Source organism: Oryx dammah, unplaced genomic scaffold, assembly GCF_014754425.2.
Source record: "Oryx dammah isolate SB20612 unplaced genomic scaffold, SCBI_Odam_1.1 HiC_scaffold_11, whole genome shotgun sequence".
Lineage (NCBI taxonomy): Eukaryota > Metazoa > Chordata > Mammalia > Artiodactyla > Bovidae > Oryx > Oryx dammah.
The window spans coordinates 43,045,067-43,062,833 of NW_024070195.1; the positions used below are offsets into that span (position 1 = coordinate 43,045,067).

Consider the following 17,767-nt stretch of genomic DNA (forward strand, 5'->3'; position numbering starts at 1 on the left):
CAGCAGCACAGCCAGATCCAGCAGTCATAAATAAATAAAAATACTTAAAAATAAAAGCAATATACCAAGAGCCAGAGGCTATGTTGGATTATCAAATAGTCCACCACCATCCACCACAATCAATCTGGTTTTTACAGGAGCCATTAAAGTTACAATCAGTCACTCAGTTGTGTCCGACTCTTTGTGAGCCCACAGACTGCAGCACGCCAGGCTTCCCTGTCTGTCACCAACTCCAAGAGCTTGCTCAAACTCATGTCCATCAGTGATGCCATCCAACCATCTCATCCTCTGTTGTTCCCTTCTCCTCCTGCCTTCAATCTTTCCCAGCATCAGGGTCTTTTCCATGAGTCATTTCTTTACATCAGGTGGCCAAAGTATTGGAATTTCAGCTTCAGCATCAGTCCTTCCAATGAATAGGAACCATAGAAGTGAAAAAAATAAAAGGAAATATAACCATATAACCACCACATTCTTTGAAGTATTTGAGGATGATATTAATCTCTGCCATTCTACGTAGGATGCAAAACTACTTCTAATTGATCTTGGCTTGTTAGGGGTAGACGATACTGTTTTGGGAGCTTTTACTTGTCTTTTCCTACCATTATGGCTCTTACTCCATAGATCAGGGAACTCCTAGGAGGGTTCTACCAGAATCTAAATAGATCCTTTCTAACTATGCTTTTGGGAATTACTGATATCATCAGAGGATTTTTCCATAGACCCATGAGACTTACTGTGAAAAATACTTAGGCCAGGACTCCATTTATTACTCAGCTTCCCTATACCACTTACTACGGGTGCCATGATGTTGCTTTGGTATCTTAATACCACTCTCAGTTCAGATTCTAAAACCCACATCTCTTAAAAGATCCTGTTGTTCCTCCTTTTCCCTATGTACAGTTCCTTTAATAAATTACAATAAGTCCCATTAGGATTAGAGGAACTTCTAGTATGTTGTCATAGAGTTTTTCCTCAAGAGAATTCAGTCTTCTCTGGGTCTGAGAACTGGCTTTGATCTGTCAGTTGAGTGAGGGATCATGATTCTTCTCTTCAGTAGCAAACATCACCCTTTGGCTCATTCACTCTTGATCTTTTTGTTTTGGCTATGTAGGTTGCATAATGTCCTACCTGACTATCTACCTTGCAGCGGGAATGCCCTGACCTATTAGCTGTTGACACAGACCTCTATCTGCCTCTTCCCTCTAGTTTCCATCATGCTTTGCTGCCTATCTTGGTAATTACACCTGCCTTGCCCCTGACAATTAAGTCAGGGCCTCTACTCTTTCGAAATTGTATCTCTCTATTGACACTGGGGACTCCAGTTCCACATCAGCCTCCTCTGGAATGAACCCTAGCTTTCAAAGAACAGTTATTACCGATAATCTCAACAATGTCAGTGCTCATCTCTAGCAGATTTCTTATTGCTTTATTGAGGGGAGTGGCCTCTGGCCTCCAGGAAACAGTCAACTGATGAGTTCTTTTTTCAAATTTCCATTTCTGATTGCTGATAAAGCAGCACTTTTTTGTTTTAGTTATTTTTGACCATGCTCCATGGCATGCAGGATCAAAGTTCCCTGACCAGGGATCAAACCCTCCCCCTGCACTGGAAGCCCAAAATCTTAACACTGACTGCCAGAGAAGTCCTATGTTCTCTGACAGTAAAGCAAATTTATTCTAGCATGTCTACATTTTAACTCTTCCAAGGAAGTTCTAGCATCTCCTCCTCTCTCACTATGGGGTGTTGCCTTCCCGAGTCTTCAAGGAGCTTTCTCAGTGATGTACTAGGATCAGTTCCAGGTGTCTTTGCCAAGATATTAAATCCTAAGTCACAAGAGAGTGTTTTTTTTATTAACATATCCATCCTTATCCAGTCTTATATTCCAGTCTTCTCGTTTCAGCACCCTTAAGATCCCCTTTCCTTGGTACATGCTCCCAATTCCTACTGGTACATATTAGCCAGGTTCTGCAACTCTTCTGGTGAATAATTTCCTTTCTTCCAAAGTAGAGTCAGTGTTTCCCCAGCTGGGCCATAATAAAAGATCCAAATTTTTAGCCTAGAAGTCATGTAGGAAGTTGCAGGGAAATCTTGAAGAGGGCAGGTATCACTTACAAGGTGTCTGTCTCAGATGCTGAAAGTGAAGGCTAAGAAAGAGTTGTAAATGGCCTGGTTAAACACTGAAGTTTTCTCAAGCCACAACCAACCTAAAAAGACCTAGAGAGTAATTTTCATTTTCTGGTTTATTTTTGTTGTTGTTGTTACCCATAATTATCAAGGTACCCAGTTTTCAGAACTTCCCTGGAAGTCGAGGGGTTAAGACTCTACACTTCCAAGGTGAGGGGCATGGATTTGATCCCAGTTAGGGAACTAAGATCCCACCTGCCTGCAGCATGGCTATGTGTCTTTAACGTACTGTTTCACTGCTCCTTACATTACTGTACACGTTTGTTACAGTTAAAAGGAAAACATGATTTGTACCCTAAAGGTTACTGCACAAAGTCATTAATGAGTTAATTAAGTGTTGAACAATTAGAGAGCTGATGTTTTAAAGGCTTTATCTTAAGCAGAAAACCTGGTTGATTGTTATATACATATATGTATTAGTGTTTCAAGTACTGAAAGAAATTGGTTGGGGCTTCTAGGTGTGCTGGGAATATATATACATATATGTTTTTCTGTTTAGAACAATGATGTACAGACTCCCCCTGCCTAAAAATTCACTATCTAACATGTTTTTAGGAATGGATTAAATCCTTTGAGGCATGCCTCAGCTAGAATATGAGATACTAAGAAGAATAAAATCATATTGTTATTACATTGCTGTGAATATTGTAGTCCATTAGAGACACATGCTCAGCCATTAGTGATACCAAGATTGATCATCTGATATACAATTAATGCTTTCCCTCTTGAGATTGGAAAGTTATCTCTGTGGTGGCTCTATATGAATGTTTACTACAATCAATCATCTGGTTTTAAAACCAGTTGATAATCCTTGCCTGAATCAACAATTTCATTGGAGTTTGTTAAATTATGTTTTTCTGATTGTTTCCTTCACACTGTTTATAAGAATTCTGTGACGGTTTTCTTCCTTAACTGGGACTATGTGGTTTTCTTAAAATAAACTTTTACTGGAAGAGCAAAATAATGCTTAATAGTCTCCCTTTGGACTTCCCACGTGTCTCAGAGGTAAAGAATCCACTTGTCAACCAAAAGATACAGGTTTGATCCTTGGGTTGGGAAGATCCGAAGAGAAGGAAATGGCAACCCACTCCGATATTCCTGCCTGGGAAATCCCATGGACAGAGGAGCCTGGGGGGCTACAGTCGATGGGGTTGCAAACAGTCAGACATGACTTAGAGACTAAACGATAACAATTTTCCCTTTAATTACCAATTTTCAAAGCAAAAGTTTTAAAAGTTACCCCAAATGGCAATGAGTGAAGAGTTCTTGATTTATTCTCATTTTGAGTATTACCATAAAGTAATGAATTTCATTCAACCAATGTGTTCAATTTGATCATTATTCTTTTAGTTACTGAGATTGTGATAACTTTGTTCAGTGGGGACATTTTCATGTAGGCTCCTGGGTTCTTTTGACATGACAAACTTTTAACTTCTAAAGTTTTCTTGCTTCCTAACATAAAAAGGTGTCCCAGGTGCACTTTGAAAAATGCCTACTTCTAGATGTGGAAACAGCAATTTCTTCAAGAAGCCATGCTTTATTTTAGTAGGCACTAGGGTTGCTCATTGTTTCTAGTCCATTTCAGTGGACAAGACCAGAAAAGATATATTTGAAAACTCGTAATTTCCTCCTGATTTTTCACTTTAAACATTATTACGTTTTCAGTGGATTTCCTTGGTTATATAATTGTGTATCTTTTCTCTTATACTAAAAGCATTGATTCCTCAGGGGCTTCCTCAGTGGTCCAGTGATTAAGAATGCACCTGCCAATGCAGGGGACATGGGTTCAATCCTTGAAGATTTCACATGCTGCAGGGCAACAAAGCCCAATTTCCACAACTACTGTGTGCCTACAGCCTGTGCTGTGCAACAAGAAGCTGCAGCAATTAAGAATTCTGCACATTGCAAGGAAGAATAGCCCCTGCTTGGAGCAACTAGAGAAAACCCTCACACAGCAATGAAGACCCATCATAGCCAAAAATAAACAAATAAAAACAGATTGCTCCTACTTTTAATATAACCATGTCTTTTGACCTATTTATTGGAAAATACTTTATTTTTAAAATTCCTGTATTGATAATACTTCAAACAACATAATTTCAGAGACAAGTTTAAAGCTTAAGAAAAATTCACATTTAAGGGCTTAAAAGTTTAAAATTTTAGTTAGGGACTTTTTCGTCCTTCAGAGTACATCCCATTAAGGATGGAAAGTCTTCAGAACTAACTCTCTTTGTGATTATATTGCCAAGTTGATATGTTTCAGTTCATTTGTTCTCAAATTGAAAGAATTAAAAAAATTTTTTTTGATTAGGTAATTAAATTACATAATTCAAAAACACACAGGCACTTCCCTGGTGGTCCAGTGGTTAAGACTCCATGTTCCCAAAGCAAGGGGCCCAGGCTGGATCCCTGGTCAGGGAACTAGATCCTGCATGCCAAAACTAAAAAAAAAAAAAAAAAAGAAAAGAAAGATCCTGAATGCCACAGCTAAAACCCTATAGAGCAAAACAAAAGCAAAAAACCCCAAAGTACACCTACAGGAGTCTTAAAGCACATATGGTCATTTCTGTCCTTACCTCAACTTCTTTTCCCATTTTTACTGTTTTCTTATTTATCCTAGGAGTGCTTATTTTTGCAAATATAAGCAAATCTTATACCTTTCTTATTTCCTCTCATTTCAGTTCAGTCTTTCAGTCGTGTCCGACTCTGCGACCCCATGAATTGCAGCATGCCAGGCCTCCCTGTCCATCACCAACTCCTAGAGTTCACTCAGACTCACGTCCATTGAGTCAGTGATGCCATCCAGCCATCTCATCCTCTGTCATTCCCTTCTCCTCCTGCCCCCAATCCCTCCCAGCATCAGTCTTTTCCAATGAGTCATCTCTTCACATGAGGTGGCCAAAGTACTGGAGTTTCAGCTTTAGCATCATTCCTTCCAAAGAACACCCAGGGCTGATCTCCTTCAGAATGGACTGGCTGGATCTCCTTGCAGTCCAGGGGATTCTCAAGAGTCTTCTCCCACACCACAGTTCAAAAGCATCAATTCTTTGGTGCTCAGCTTTCTTCGCAGTCCAACTCTCACATCCATACACGACCACTGGAAAAACCATAACCTTGACCAGACGGACCTTTGTTGGCCAAGTAATGTCTCTGTTTACTGTGTCTCATACAAAACATAGCATGTTATGTATTAATATACTGTCCTGCACTTTGCTTTTTACACTCAGCAATATATGCTGGAGATCACTCTAAATCAATAAAGAGAGCAATGAATTACTTTAAGAGTCAAGTAGAAAGTTTTATTAACTTTGACCAGAACACCAACAGGATGTGCTTGTAAAACAACATTCTTGACTCAGTTCAGTTCAGTCACTCAGTTGTGTCCAACTCTCTGCAACCCCATGGACTGCAGCATGCCAGGCTTTCCTGCCCATCACCAATTCCCAGAGCTTGTTCAAACTCATGTCATCAAGTTGGTGATTGATTAGATGCTCTTAATGTGCATTAACTCTTTCCAAATTTATTTCTCAATCTCTTAAAAAAGTGACTATATATACAAAAATTATAATTAATACAATTCTCTAGAATGCATATGTATATTTGGCATTTTTATTCAGTCTACATCTATGGATACATGCATTTTTCTGTAAATAACCAAAGAAAGGGTCCCCTCTTTTTTTAAACTCACAATACCATTATCACAACTAAATTTTTAACAATAATTTCTGATATCTTCAAACGTCTAGTCAGTTGTCTCATAAAGGTGATATTTTTTTAAATCTTAAAAATAAAAAACTATGATCCAAACAAGGCCCACACATTACAATTACTTAGTCTTTTAAAATCTTTTAAACTGCAGGTTCCCTTCCATCCCTTTTTTCCCCTTGCAATTTTTAAAGAAAACTAGTTGTCTAATCCCCAGAGTCTCGTACAGACTTAATTTTGCTGACTGCATCACTGTGGTATGGCTTAACATGTTTCCCTGCCTTCTGCATCATCTGTGAATTGGTAGTTTTATCTTGAGGTTTGATCATATTCAGGTTCCATACTTTTGGTTAGACTAATAGGTGGTGGTAGTGTTCTCCAAAAGCAACATATTATACATATATATGGAATTTAGAAAGATGGTAACAATAACCTTATAAGCGAGACAGCAAAAGAGACACAGATGTATAGAACAGTCTTTTGAAAGTGAAAGAGGAGAGTGAAAAAGTTGGCTTAAAGCTCAACACTCAGAAAACTAAGATCATGGCATCTGGTCCCATCACTTCATGGGAAATAGATGGGGAAACAGTGGAAACAGTGTCAGACTTTATTTTTGGGTGCTCCAAAATCACTGCAGATGGTGACTGCAGCCAGGAAATTAAAAGAGGCTTACTCCTTGGAAGGAAAGTTATGACCAACCTAGATAGCATATTCAAAAGCAGAGACATTACTTTGCCAATAAAGGTCCATCTAGTCAAGGCTATGGTTTTTCCAGTAGTCATGTATGGATGTGAGTTGGGCTGTGAAGAAAGCTGAGCACCGAAGAACTGATGCTTTTGAACTGTGGTGTTGGAGAAGAATTGAGAGTCCCATGGACTGAAAGGAGATCCACCCAGTCCATTCTAAAGGAGATCAGCCCTGGGATTTCTTTGGAAGGAATGATGCTAAAGCTGAAACTCCAGTACTTTGGCCACCTCATGCGAAGAGGTGACTCACTGGAAAAGACTCTGATGCTGGGAGGGATTGGGGGCAGGAGGAAAAGCGGACAACAGAGGATGAGATGGCTGGATGGCATCACTGACTCGATGGACGTTGAGTTTGAGTGAACTCCGGAAGTTGGTGATGGACAGGGAGGCCTGGCATGCTGCAATTCATGGGGTCGCAAAGAGTCGGACACGACTGAGCAACTGGACTGAACTGAACTTGGACTCTGTGGGAGAGGGTGAGGGTGGGATGATATGAGAGAATAGCATTGAAACATGTATATTATCATATATGAAACAGTTTGCCAGTCCAGGTTTGATGCATGAGACAGGGTGCTCAGGGCTGGTGCACTGGGATGACCCAGAGAGATGGGATGGGAGGGAGGCGGGAGGGGCGTTCAGGATGGGGAACACATGTACACCCATGTATGGCAAAACCACTACAATATTGTAAAGTAATTAGTCTCCAACTGAAATAAATAATTTTTTTAAGAAAGCAACATATTTTTATTGTCTGGTTGTTTTTTTACGGTATTAGCCACCACTGACGCTCAATGTCTAGATCCATTAGCTCACTACGGGTTCATTTACTTTTTATTGTGGCTAATGTACCTAACAAAATTTACAATTTAAGCCATTTTTAAGTGTACAGTAGCATTAAATAATTCACCATCACCACTGTCAATCTGCAGAACATTTCTCATCTACCCAAACTGAAACCAGGTACCCATTTAACAATAATTCCCCTTTCCCGCTCTCCCCAGCCTCTAGCAACCACCATTATACTTTCTGTCTCTATGAACTTGACTGCTCTAAGTCCCTCATATAAGTGGAATAATACAGTATTTTTCCTTTTGTTCCTGGCTTATTTCACTTAGCATAGTGTCTTCAAGGTTCACCTATCTTGGAGCATGTGTCAGAATTTTCTTCCTTTTTTAAGGTCAAGTAACATTCCACTGTATATAAATACCTCTTTTTGTTCATCCACACATCAATCAGTGGACAGGCTGTAGACGTGGTACCATTTCTTAAAAGCCAAAAAGAGCTTATATGGAAACATATCAATAAACCTCAGCAAAATCATTAAAGTTGTCTGAATTGCAGGTAGAGTCAAGAACAAGAAGCAAGATCTCCATCCTCACACAAATTTGCAACAGATACATATTCTGAACTCAAACTATGGTTCCAGCAATATTTTTCAGACCTCAGTGCAAGTGCAAAGGAAATTCCTATATTTCATTTAACTGTACAGTTGGAGAGCCTCCACCTATCCTTCAACTGGATGTGCTTAATTGACAATGTGGAAAACAGTGAAAAATTCTTAAAGAGATGGGAATACCAGACCACCTTACCTGCCTCCTAAGAAATCTGTATGCAGGTCAGGAAGCAACAGTTAGAACTGGACATGGAACAACAGACTGGTTCCGAATTGGGAAAGGAGTATGTCAAGGCTGTATATTGTAACCTTGCTTATTTAACTTACATGCAGAGTACATCATACGAAATGCCAGACTGGATGAAGTACAAGCTGGAATCAATATTGCTGGGAGAAATATCAATAACCTCAGATATGTAGATGACACCACCCATATGGCAGAAAGCAAAGAGGAACTAAAGAGCCTCTTGATGAAAGTGAAAGAGGAGAGTGAAAAACCTGGCTTAAAACAACATTCAAAAAACTAAGATCATGGCATCCAGTTCCATCACTTAATGGCAAATATATGGGGAAACAATGGAAACAGTGACAGACTTTATTTTCTTGAGCTCCAAAATCACTCCAGATAGTGACTACAACCGTGAAATTAAAAGACACTTGCTTCTTGGAAGAAAAGCTATGACAAACCTAGACAGCATATTAAAGAACAGACATTACTTTGCCGACAAAGGTCCATATAGTCAAAGCGATGTTTTTTCCAGTAGTCATGTATAGAGGTGAGAGTTGGGCCATAAAGAAGGCTGAGCGCTGAAGAACTGACGCTTTTGAACTGTGCTGTTGGAAAAGACTCAAGTCTCTAGAGATCCGCAAGAAGATCCAACCAGTCAATCCTAAAAGAAATCAGTCCTGAATATTCATTGGAAGGACTGATGCTGAAGCTGAAACTCCAATACTTTGGCCACCTGATGCGAAGAACCGACTTACTGGAAAAGACCTTGATGCTGGGAAAGACTGAAGGCAGGAGAAGAGACAACAGAGGAAGAGATGGTTGGATGGCATCACCAACTGGATGGACAGGAGTTTGAGCAAACTCCGGCAGTTAGTCACGGACTGGGAAGCCTGTCGTGCTGCAGTCCATGGGCTGCAAACAGTCGGACATGACTTGAGCGACTAAACTGAACTGAATTGACAATGTAATGATATGATAAAAGGCAAGTATCAAGAGAATATAAATGATAGAACTCTATAAATGCCTTTCAAGTGATGAATATGCTCAATTAAAATCACATGCTCTTAAAAAAAAAAAAATCACATGCTCTTAGACTGATACCAGTTCTGGCAGTATTACCTGTGTGAAGACATTTTCAAAGATCAAATATAAAAAATCTCATTATAGATCAGCACTAACAGATGAACATTTGCAGTTGATTATAATGATAGGAAACACTGCTTGTAATTTTTTTTTTAGCTGCACCATGCAGCACATGGGACCTTAGTTCCCCAACCAGGGGTTGAATCCATGTCCTCTGCACTGGAAGCACAGTCTTAACTACCGGATCACCCCAGGGAAGTCCTAGGAGACAGTAAGTTTGATCCCCAATTAAGCAGCTGACTTGTACAACAAAAATTTGTACTCAATTATTATTTTGAATTTTGTTAATAAATACAAAGAAATTGTGGAAATTTGTTTTCCTTAATTTATGTACCTATATATCCTTGATTTTGCTTCTTGGCATGTAAAGCCTGATATTTACTATGCGATCCCTTATAGAATAAGTTTGCCACCCCCTTGTCTAGAAGAACACTTGTCAATACATCCAGCTGCCTGTGATCACTCCCAAGTTCTATTCCTGTCTCCCACTCATTCAATGGCCTCTAACTCAAGCCAAAACTCTAGAAATCATCCTTGGTATTTTACTTTCCCACAATCTCTATATTAAGCTGTTAAAATGCTGTGTGTCACTCCTACCTCGAAAAATAGTAACTTTAATCCATCTCCTTCTCTCCGTATCTGCTTTGACTCTCTTCTTGTCTGCACTAATGAAATAGTCTAATTGGTCTCCCTGCTCCAGCTCTTGCCCTCTGTATAAAATTTATTTTTGGCTTCATTGAGTCTTCATTGTTGCATTCCGGCCTTCTCTGAGGTGCACAGTCTTCTCATCGCTGTGGCTTCTCTTGCTGCCAAGCACGGGCTCTCAGTGCAGGCTCAACAGTTGCGGCACACAGGCTTAGCTACACCGAGGCCTGTGGGATCTTCCTGTACCAGGGATGGAAGCCATGTCCACTGCATTGGCAGATGGATTCTTTACCACTGGACCACCAGGGAAGTCCAGTCAAAGTGTGAAGTCACTCACTCATGTCCAACTTTTTGCAACCCCATGGACTGAAGCCCACAAGGCTTCTCTGTCCATGGAATTCTCCAGGCAAGAATACTGGAGTGGGTAGTCATTCCCTTCTCCAGGGGATCTTCCTGACCCAGGGATTGAACCCGAGTCTCTTGCATTGCAGGCAGATTCTTTACCATCTGAGCCACCAGGGAAGCTCATCTCTTTAAAATGTGAAAAGATCATTATTTCCCTACTTTAAATTCCTTATTGCCTTCTCAATGCATTTAGGATCAAATCCAAATTCCTTATCATAATCAAGGCTCCATATAGTCCAGTCCACCTCTTCAATCACATCTGCAATGAACTGAATGTTTATGCTCCCCAAAATTCATGTTAAAATCCTATCCCCAAAGTGGTGTTATTAGAAGGCTGGGCATTGGTGGGATTAGGTCATGAAGGTGAAGACCTCATGAATGAGATTAGTGCCCTTATAAAAAAAGAAACTTCAGAGAGCTCCCTTTCTCTTTCCACTGTGTGAAGATACAGCAAGATATATGAGTCAGGAAGCAGGTCCTCATGACACCAAATCTTCTGGCACTTGATCTTAAGACTCCAGCCTCCAGAAGTGTGAGAAATAATTCTTTTGTTTATAAGCCACCACATCTGTGGTGCTGTTAGAAATGCCAGAATGGACTAAGACAACATCTCATTCCTCTCCAGGTCCCCAGTCTCATCAAATACACCTCCTAGCTCCTCCTTGGCCTTTACATGTGCTGAACACTTAACTGGAACCACTCTCCTCGCCCTGTGTTGCATGTCTGGTGTAGTGGGAATTCCTAACAATGTACTTTCACAGCCTTGAGAAATTTCACAGAAATAGTACCTGGAAAAACAGCATGTATTAAGAAACTATATTGATGATTATTTTTCATGTCTTTCTTAGAATTACAGCCTTGTTACAAACCCCAGGGTCAGACCCAGAAGGGATTATGACTGGGATCGTGAAAGCATGGACCTTGGAACGCCTAGTCCACATCAGGCATGAACACTGCCCGTGCACTTGCTAATGGTTCCCGAGACCAGCCAGGAAGGAAATGGCCTGGGGTAAACACAAGGAGATCTGGACTGTGTTAGTGTAGTCCATGATGTTTAGGAGTTTGTGATTGATATGGCATGTGTGTTGAGAAAGATAAGATCTGAGAAAGTCTTGTAGTCTGCAGTTACGAATAAAAGCTGGACTCAGAGTAGACTCTGCACTTCAGTCCAGTAGAGGCCACAGGTCCCCTGACCCCTTGCACCAGATTTCATGTTCTGTCTTCATTCTTGTCACTCGCTCCTGGACCATTAGGGCAACAGTCTGGGTCTTTCTTTTGCTTTGGATACTAGATAAATATGTATAGTATACCTTCCTTTCCTGTTACTCTCCATCTTATTGCCTGTTGTATTTCCTTTCCCTTTTATCTATGAAGTATGTACACAATGGTTTAAACATCTGTCTCTTAAAGCGAAAACCCAGGCCCAAGTCCTTGGGATACTTTCTGCTTTCCTCATCAGTACCCAGTAGACGCTTATTGTTGAAGCAATAAAGAGGGAAGAATCTAAGTGGTTTGGGGGTTAGGAAAACTGGATATATAAAACTAAGGGTCACCAGTATTTAAATGCTTTAACTCAGAAAAGTGGATAAAAATCATCCAGGAGTGTATCAAGTTAGAAGACAGGGGAAGAGCCCTGAAAAACTAGCATTTATTAGAAAGGCAGTAATTAAAATAATAACATCTAATCCTTACTGAGTGCTGTACACCTCATTTCCCTTTTAGTTGAAAACACTTTCCCTTTATGGATGTGAATGCTCCCTGAGAGAACTGATCCCTGAGTGTGGGGAACTGACGCTCTCACTCTATAAGAGCTGACATTTATTGAGTTTACTAAGTACAAGGCACTGTTTTAAGCATTTTACATGTATTAATTCTCACAATCCCATGAACATATTAACTGTTAATGAGAAACTAGAGACAGAAGAGTGAAGATATAGGATAGAGAGGATAATTAAAAGAGCAAAGGCTCTGGCAAGGGGCCTAGCCGTGGACAGTAGAAGGGACATTTCCTCCACTATAAAAAGGAAAAGACAGATGCAGAGAAGTGCACGTTTAAGTGAGTTTAAACCAAAACCTTTCATCACGGAACTCAATTTCTCTATAATTCTAATAACTTAATAAAAAAATTCTAACATGGAGTTTTAATGGGCTTCATAGGAAGTAACAAAGAGCTGTGCGGAATAAGGAGCGGGAGGAGGCAATTCTGTTGTATGTCTAGACATCTATCAAGTGCCAGGTAGACCTGAAGCTTTACAGATCCCGCGATGGGCAACATGTGGAGACTGTATGGGTGGACCTCTGTTCTTGGGTGGGCCCCCTTCCCCACTCTTCTGTCCCAGAACTTCAATTTACCCTTGAGGATTCCAGGACTTGTTGCCTCAGTGAAATGCATGGTCACGGTGCTCTGGCCAGAGGGTGGCCCTGAGGCAGAGTCCACTCCTGGAAATTTCATCTTAAGACGAGAGACACGAGACAGAAGACTGATTGGGTCTTCCTAAAACATACGACCTGAAGAAACCCCCCGTTTCTGCTCCATGAAGCCCCGGAGCTGACCCAGGTGTCATCCTTCCAAAGGCTGGTCTTTTAGCCCTTCCTTCTGCTCCAGGAGCCACTCCACATCCTTCAGACTCCTGTTTTGATAAGGCTAGTCAGAGCCAGCTTCCATTACTTGCAATCCAAGGATCCTGGCCAACAGATACACCCACTTACAGAATGTGCACCAAAGAATGACAGGAGGGTGGCATGGCAGTAGATCCAAGGGTGGCAGCCTCCATCCCTGACCCTGTACCCAGTGTGGTCACAGTGCTTACAGTGGGGATGGCTCTTTAGAAAGACTGACAGATCCCAGTTAGAACTCACCCTCTCAGCCACAGTCATAGTTTTAGCCCCTTTAGGCTCCATACCTAATAACTTCCGAGGTACCTGCTTTGGCAAAGGCTGTCAGTCTTGGCTCTACAGTTCTCATGCTCACCATTTCCACATCAATTCGGCCACCTATCCCCACTGCCATACTCTGGCAACGGAGGTCTTTGTGAAACCTCTGGTGATCTATAATAGGTTCTTTACTCAGCTTCCTTTGTGCCACTACAGTAGCTTGTACTGTCCCCCATCATGGACTTACTATACCACATTGTCATTATGTCTAGCTTTGGTAGTAGCTGCAAATTCTTCAAGGTTAAGAGTGTAAGTCAGGGTTGAGTACAGTGCTTTGCAATAAATGTTGAACAAACCAAACAATACACATAATATATGAAGTCAGGAGGCAACCTTATAAAATCATGTGAACAATCTCTAAAAAAAATAAACAAAAAAACAAAGAACCAGTTAGAAGGTACATAACACCCCACCCCTCAAAACAAAAAAGGCAGGTGAGGACTGAGAATCTGGTCCCCCAATGTCCAGGATTGTGTTCTCTGCATCAGTGTGAAACTATCTGATTCTTCCCTCACTGACATAACCCAGCTGCATAAGGAATACATCCAGGTCTTTGCAACTCTTCTCACATGTTCTCTCCCATATAAATGACTCAATTCAGTTCAGTTAGCTTAGATTTCATGGCAAAGTTTATTTGAAGAAATAAAGAAAACTACGACAATCTCCCCATTCCAATATCTACCCTTCTATGTGTGGACCAAGGGGCTGTAATGTGGGTGAGGATGGACAGGGAGGAGGTATGGTCCCACTGTGCAGTTATTTCTCTAGTTTTCAGCATGTGCCATCTCAGCCCTGAGTCCCTCTAACCTCAGTCTCTTGTTCAGAGCAGTGGCACTACCCTGAGAGTATTTTATTTTTAGGTCAGTGGCCATCTCCTGAGTTCACTGATCACATTTCAGTCCCTGTGATCAATATGAGTGATAAGTGGTGGTCAAAGGTAGACAAGAGGCACAGACTGTGGAGGGAATACCTCTATTAAAGAGGGTGCTAAGTGACTCATGGAATTCTCAATTTGTTAAAGTGCTCAACTACAACATACAAAACACAGGTGTTGAAAAAGTACCTACTGGTGAGAAAGTAATTTATAGACTGAAGGGTTTCCAGAAAATCATAACAAAAGAAAAGTATATAAGAAGACCTTTACTCATAAAATTTCAGCAATGATGAGGGAAAAGTAAAGCTTAGAGCTTAGTCTCTGGATCACTAGAACTCTGAATCAAACACATCTCTAGATGGAGACCAGCTCCCTTAACTTCTCATAGAGACTGAATTAAACATTTATCATCATTTTTCTTGCTCTAACTCCTCTCTCATCAAATAAAACTTCTAATCTGAAATTTAATCCAGTTTCCTGTATGAAAGGATCGATTACAGGCACCTGATCAGTATATCTAGGGCCTGTAAACCAGTTTCCCGGAGGATAGTTAGCAAAAACCTGGAGATGAGAAATCAAGTTTTCAAATCTGTCAGGTTGAGGCCCACACCCAAGAAGAGATCCATAATATATCTACCCTTGTGGAATAATTAACAAGATACGACGTTGCTGCTAGTCCAGTGGTTAGGACTCTGCACTGTCTACTGCAGGGGTGCAGGTTCAATCCCTGGTGGCATGCTACGAGGTATGGCCAAGAAAAAACCACCAACACCAACATCAAGATACAGGATTAGGGTACTGTGGTAGTGAGGGGTAATAAGTATCCATCAGCAGCAGTGGCTCCCTTGTCCTGAAAGTTAGCATATGGCCTTAGCAATCACTTGTAAGTCCAGTGAGCAGTGGCCCAGCCCTGACCCTTGCAGAGGTCCCTGTGGCGAAGGAAACAGGCATGGACTCTGAACCGGCGACCACAGTGAGGACAGGCATGTAGGGCTCCAGCATGCGTCTTCATATGCTCTGTCAGATGGTGCTTCAGCTTGAAACGCTTGTTGCAGATGCCACAGCCAAAGGGTCGAAGGCTGAAGGTCAGCATGATGTGCCGGTCACGCTTTGGCTTCACTGCAAAGCGTTTCCCACACAAACAACCAAAGCGTTTTCCATCTGCAGGGGGTGCGCCACCTAGCTTCACAGGCCCATGCACAGCCTGCCCTGCTCCCCCAGGTCCCCCACCCCCTGACAGGATTTCATTCCCATGAAGATCCACTGGTTTCCAGGATGGACCACCTCCTCCAGATGTTGTCCCTGCTCCTGAGGGCAGTAGGAACCCTAGTTCTCCATTCTCTTCAGTGTTCCCTGCTGGAAACACTTTGGTCTCCTCCTTTGCTCCTACAGACTGACTTCCGCCTCCAGCTATCTCCTCCTTGGACTCAAAGGGTTCCTGCTTGATGTAGAAGATTTTGGGGGGCAATGCAGTATGAGGAGCAGGAGGCTCAGGTGGGGCACTCTCACCCTCTGGAAGTCTGCAAGGAACAGTGGATGTGGGCAGGGGGTGGGATACAGGAGGGCGAGGAAAACTCCCTGATCCTCTCTGAGGCTGAGGAGTCTGACAGGGTGCTGCTGACCCTTGGTCCTCCTCATCTTCTTCCTCATCTTCCTCTTCAATCTGAAGCTGTAATATATCTCCCAGTTCACTCCCCTCCCCTCCAATCGAGCTCAGGTTAGAAGCAGAAGACTGTGCCGGGGTCTGGAAAGGAGAAGAGCGGATGCACCAGCCTCCTGTGGTGGAAAGAAGTGTGTGGAAAGGGGTTGCTCCTCGGGATGAAATCCCACCACCTGCGTTTTCCAGTTCTCTAAGGATCTCTGAGCACTGATCTACCACTTGCCACATCTGCAGGCCACTGGCCACAAGAAGGTGAGCAGGGAGAGCATCCAGGGGCAGACGGAGGTGCCCCGAATAAATGAGCTGGAGCAGCCCCTCGAAGGCATCGGCTTCGATAACGCTGGGTAGGGTGAGACGCGGTGCATCCCCCAGAAGTAGCTTGTCGTGGAAGTAAGGAGAAGCGGCGGCCAACACTGCTTTGTGGGCCCTCAGTTCGCGGCCCTGCACCAGGAGAGAGACGTCACAGAACTTTCCCTCCAGCCTGTGGCGGTTCAGGGCCTCCAGCAGCAAAGAGCTGTGCTGAGGGAACTCGATCTGGATCGTCCGTGGGGCTGGGTTGCAGGCTGGGGAGGGGGCTACAGGAGGCAAAGGCGTCGAGGTATCCATGGCCTCCTGGGGAAAAAAGAGACCCCAGAGGGTCGGGTACAGGAGGTGAGAGGGCGGGGGAGAGCCCCTGCGCGACGAGGGCTGTGGAGGAAAGAAGGGGTCACAGAAGCTGTGGATAAGGACAATCGTATCTCCCCAAGCAACGTCCGCCTCCGCTGCACCCCAACGTGTGGAACTTTTCGGTAGCCGGTGGTTCGGGCAGAACAGTCCCACACACTCCCCCGCCAAGAAAACGAAAACAAACCACAACAAAACACCAACCGGGGATTGAACTTGCAGGGCCTGTGGCGAGGAGGAGGTCCTTCAGCCGCGAGCCGGATCCCGCCGGCCCGGTCGGCTTCTTCCCACCGTTCCGCTCCCCAACTCACGTGCCCGCAGAGTCCAACTCCCTGGCAGGCACCCGGGGACCGCGAGCGCCAGCCACTTGGCCCTTCCTGCCGCCACGCCCCCACGGGTACACACGCGGTCCTCCGTCCAGAGCGGCTCTGCAGCAACCCAGCCGCCTCGGCCGGAAGCCGCCTCCTCCCCGCCGGAAGCGGACTCCGGGGAGTTGGGCGGGGCCAGGGAGGCACCAATCGGAGGGCGCTGGCCTACAAGCCTCACGTCGATTGGTCACACCGGCGAGAAGACGGTGCTGGCGGGAGGCAGTACACCCGGCCGGGGCCGCAGAAGGGATGAGGATGCGCAGGCGGTACCGAGAGCGCGACCAGTGAGACACGCCAGTGATTAAATGTAACGCCTGCCCCCGATAGGTGCTGAGATTAAGAGGGCACCTAGCGTATGGGCTAGGTGTTGTTCGCATCACCTTCTATCCCACGCCCCCTCCCCCGACCTGCCACCAGCGAGGTAGGAGTTCCCATCCTTTCCTCAGGGGAAGCCGAGAGGGCAAGTGCTGGCTCAGGGGCCGACTCCACAAGGCTGAGGCACCAAGTTCTTTCCTCCGTTCCGTACGGGAGCACTTTAACCAACAATGAAATAATCTTCACTTCTCGGTAATTATTTTTAAGGGACATGTAGATGTACACTTGTAGTTTTTTATCAGATACTGCTGCTGTTCCTTAACCTCTTTTCTCACAGTGGTGAGACACATGGGGGAAATTTGGCCTGTGCAAAAACCCCTACTCAAAACAATCTTGCTGGTTGGGAGAGCGATATTCTAGGGCCAAGCCTATGGTGTCACACAAGGATACAGAATTTCTCCCAAGCTGTCAGCTTCCTCTCAAAAAGCAGTTCCTGTCACCATGC

At 43.4% G+C, this 17,767-nt stretch overlaps 1 protein-coding gene across 3 annotated transcripts; it reads right to left on the reverse strand.

The window, feature by feature from the left end:
- Nucleotides 1–364: 364 nt before the first annotated feature.
- On the reverse strand, nt 365–17,055 carry ZBTB9 (zinc finger and BTB domain containing 9). Of its 3 annotated transcripts, none has more exons than XR_005722640.1 (2): nt 16,784–17,018; nt 365–403 (listed from the first exon to the last, which is right to left on the reverse strand). XR_005722640.1 is itself a non-coding variant. In XM_040249103.1 (2 exons), exon 2 carries the CDS (start codon nt 16,520–16,522, stop codon nt 15,134–15,136), a length of 1,389 nt encoding a protein of 462 aa, XP_040105037.1. In that variant the 5' UTR covers nt 16,523–16,528; nt 16,784–17,055; the 3' UTR covers nt 12,254–15,133. The 3 variants fall into 3 exon arrangements, 2 of the variants coding, with proteins under 2 accessions (XP_040105037.1, XP_040105036.1); XM_040249103.1 differs by lacking the exon at nt 365–403 and adding an exon at nt 12,254–16,528 and having other exon boundaries at nt 16,784–17,055; XM_040249102.1 differs by lacking the exon at nt 365–403 and adding an exon at nt 12,254–16,603.
- Nucleotides 17,056–17,767: the final 712 nt, after the last annotated feature.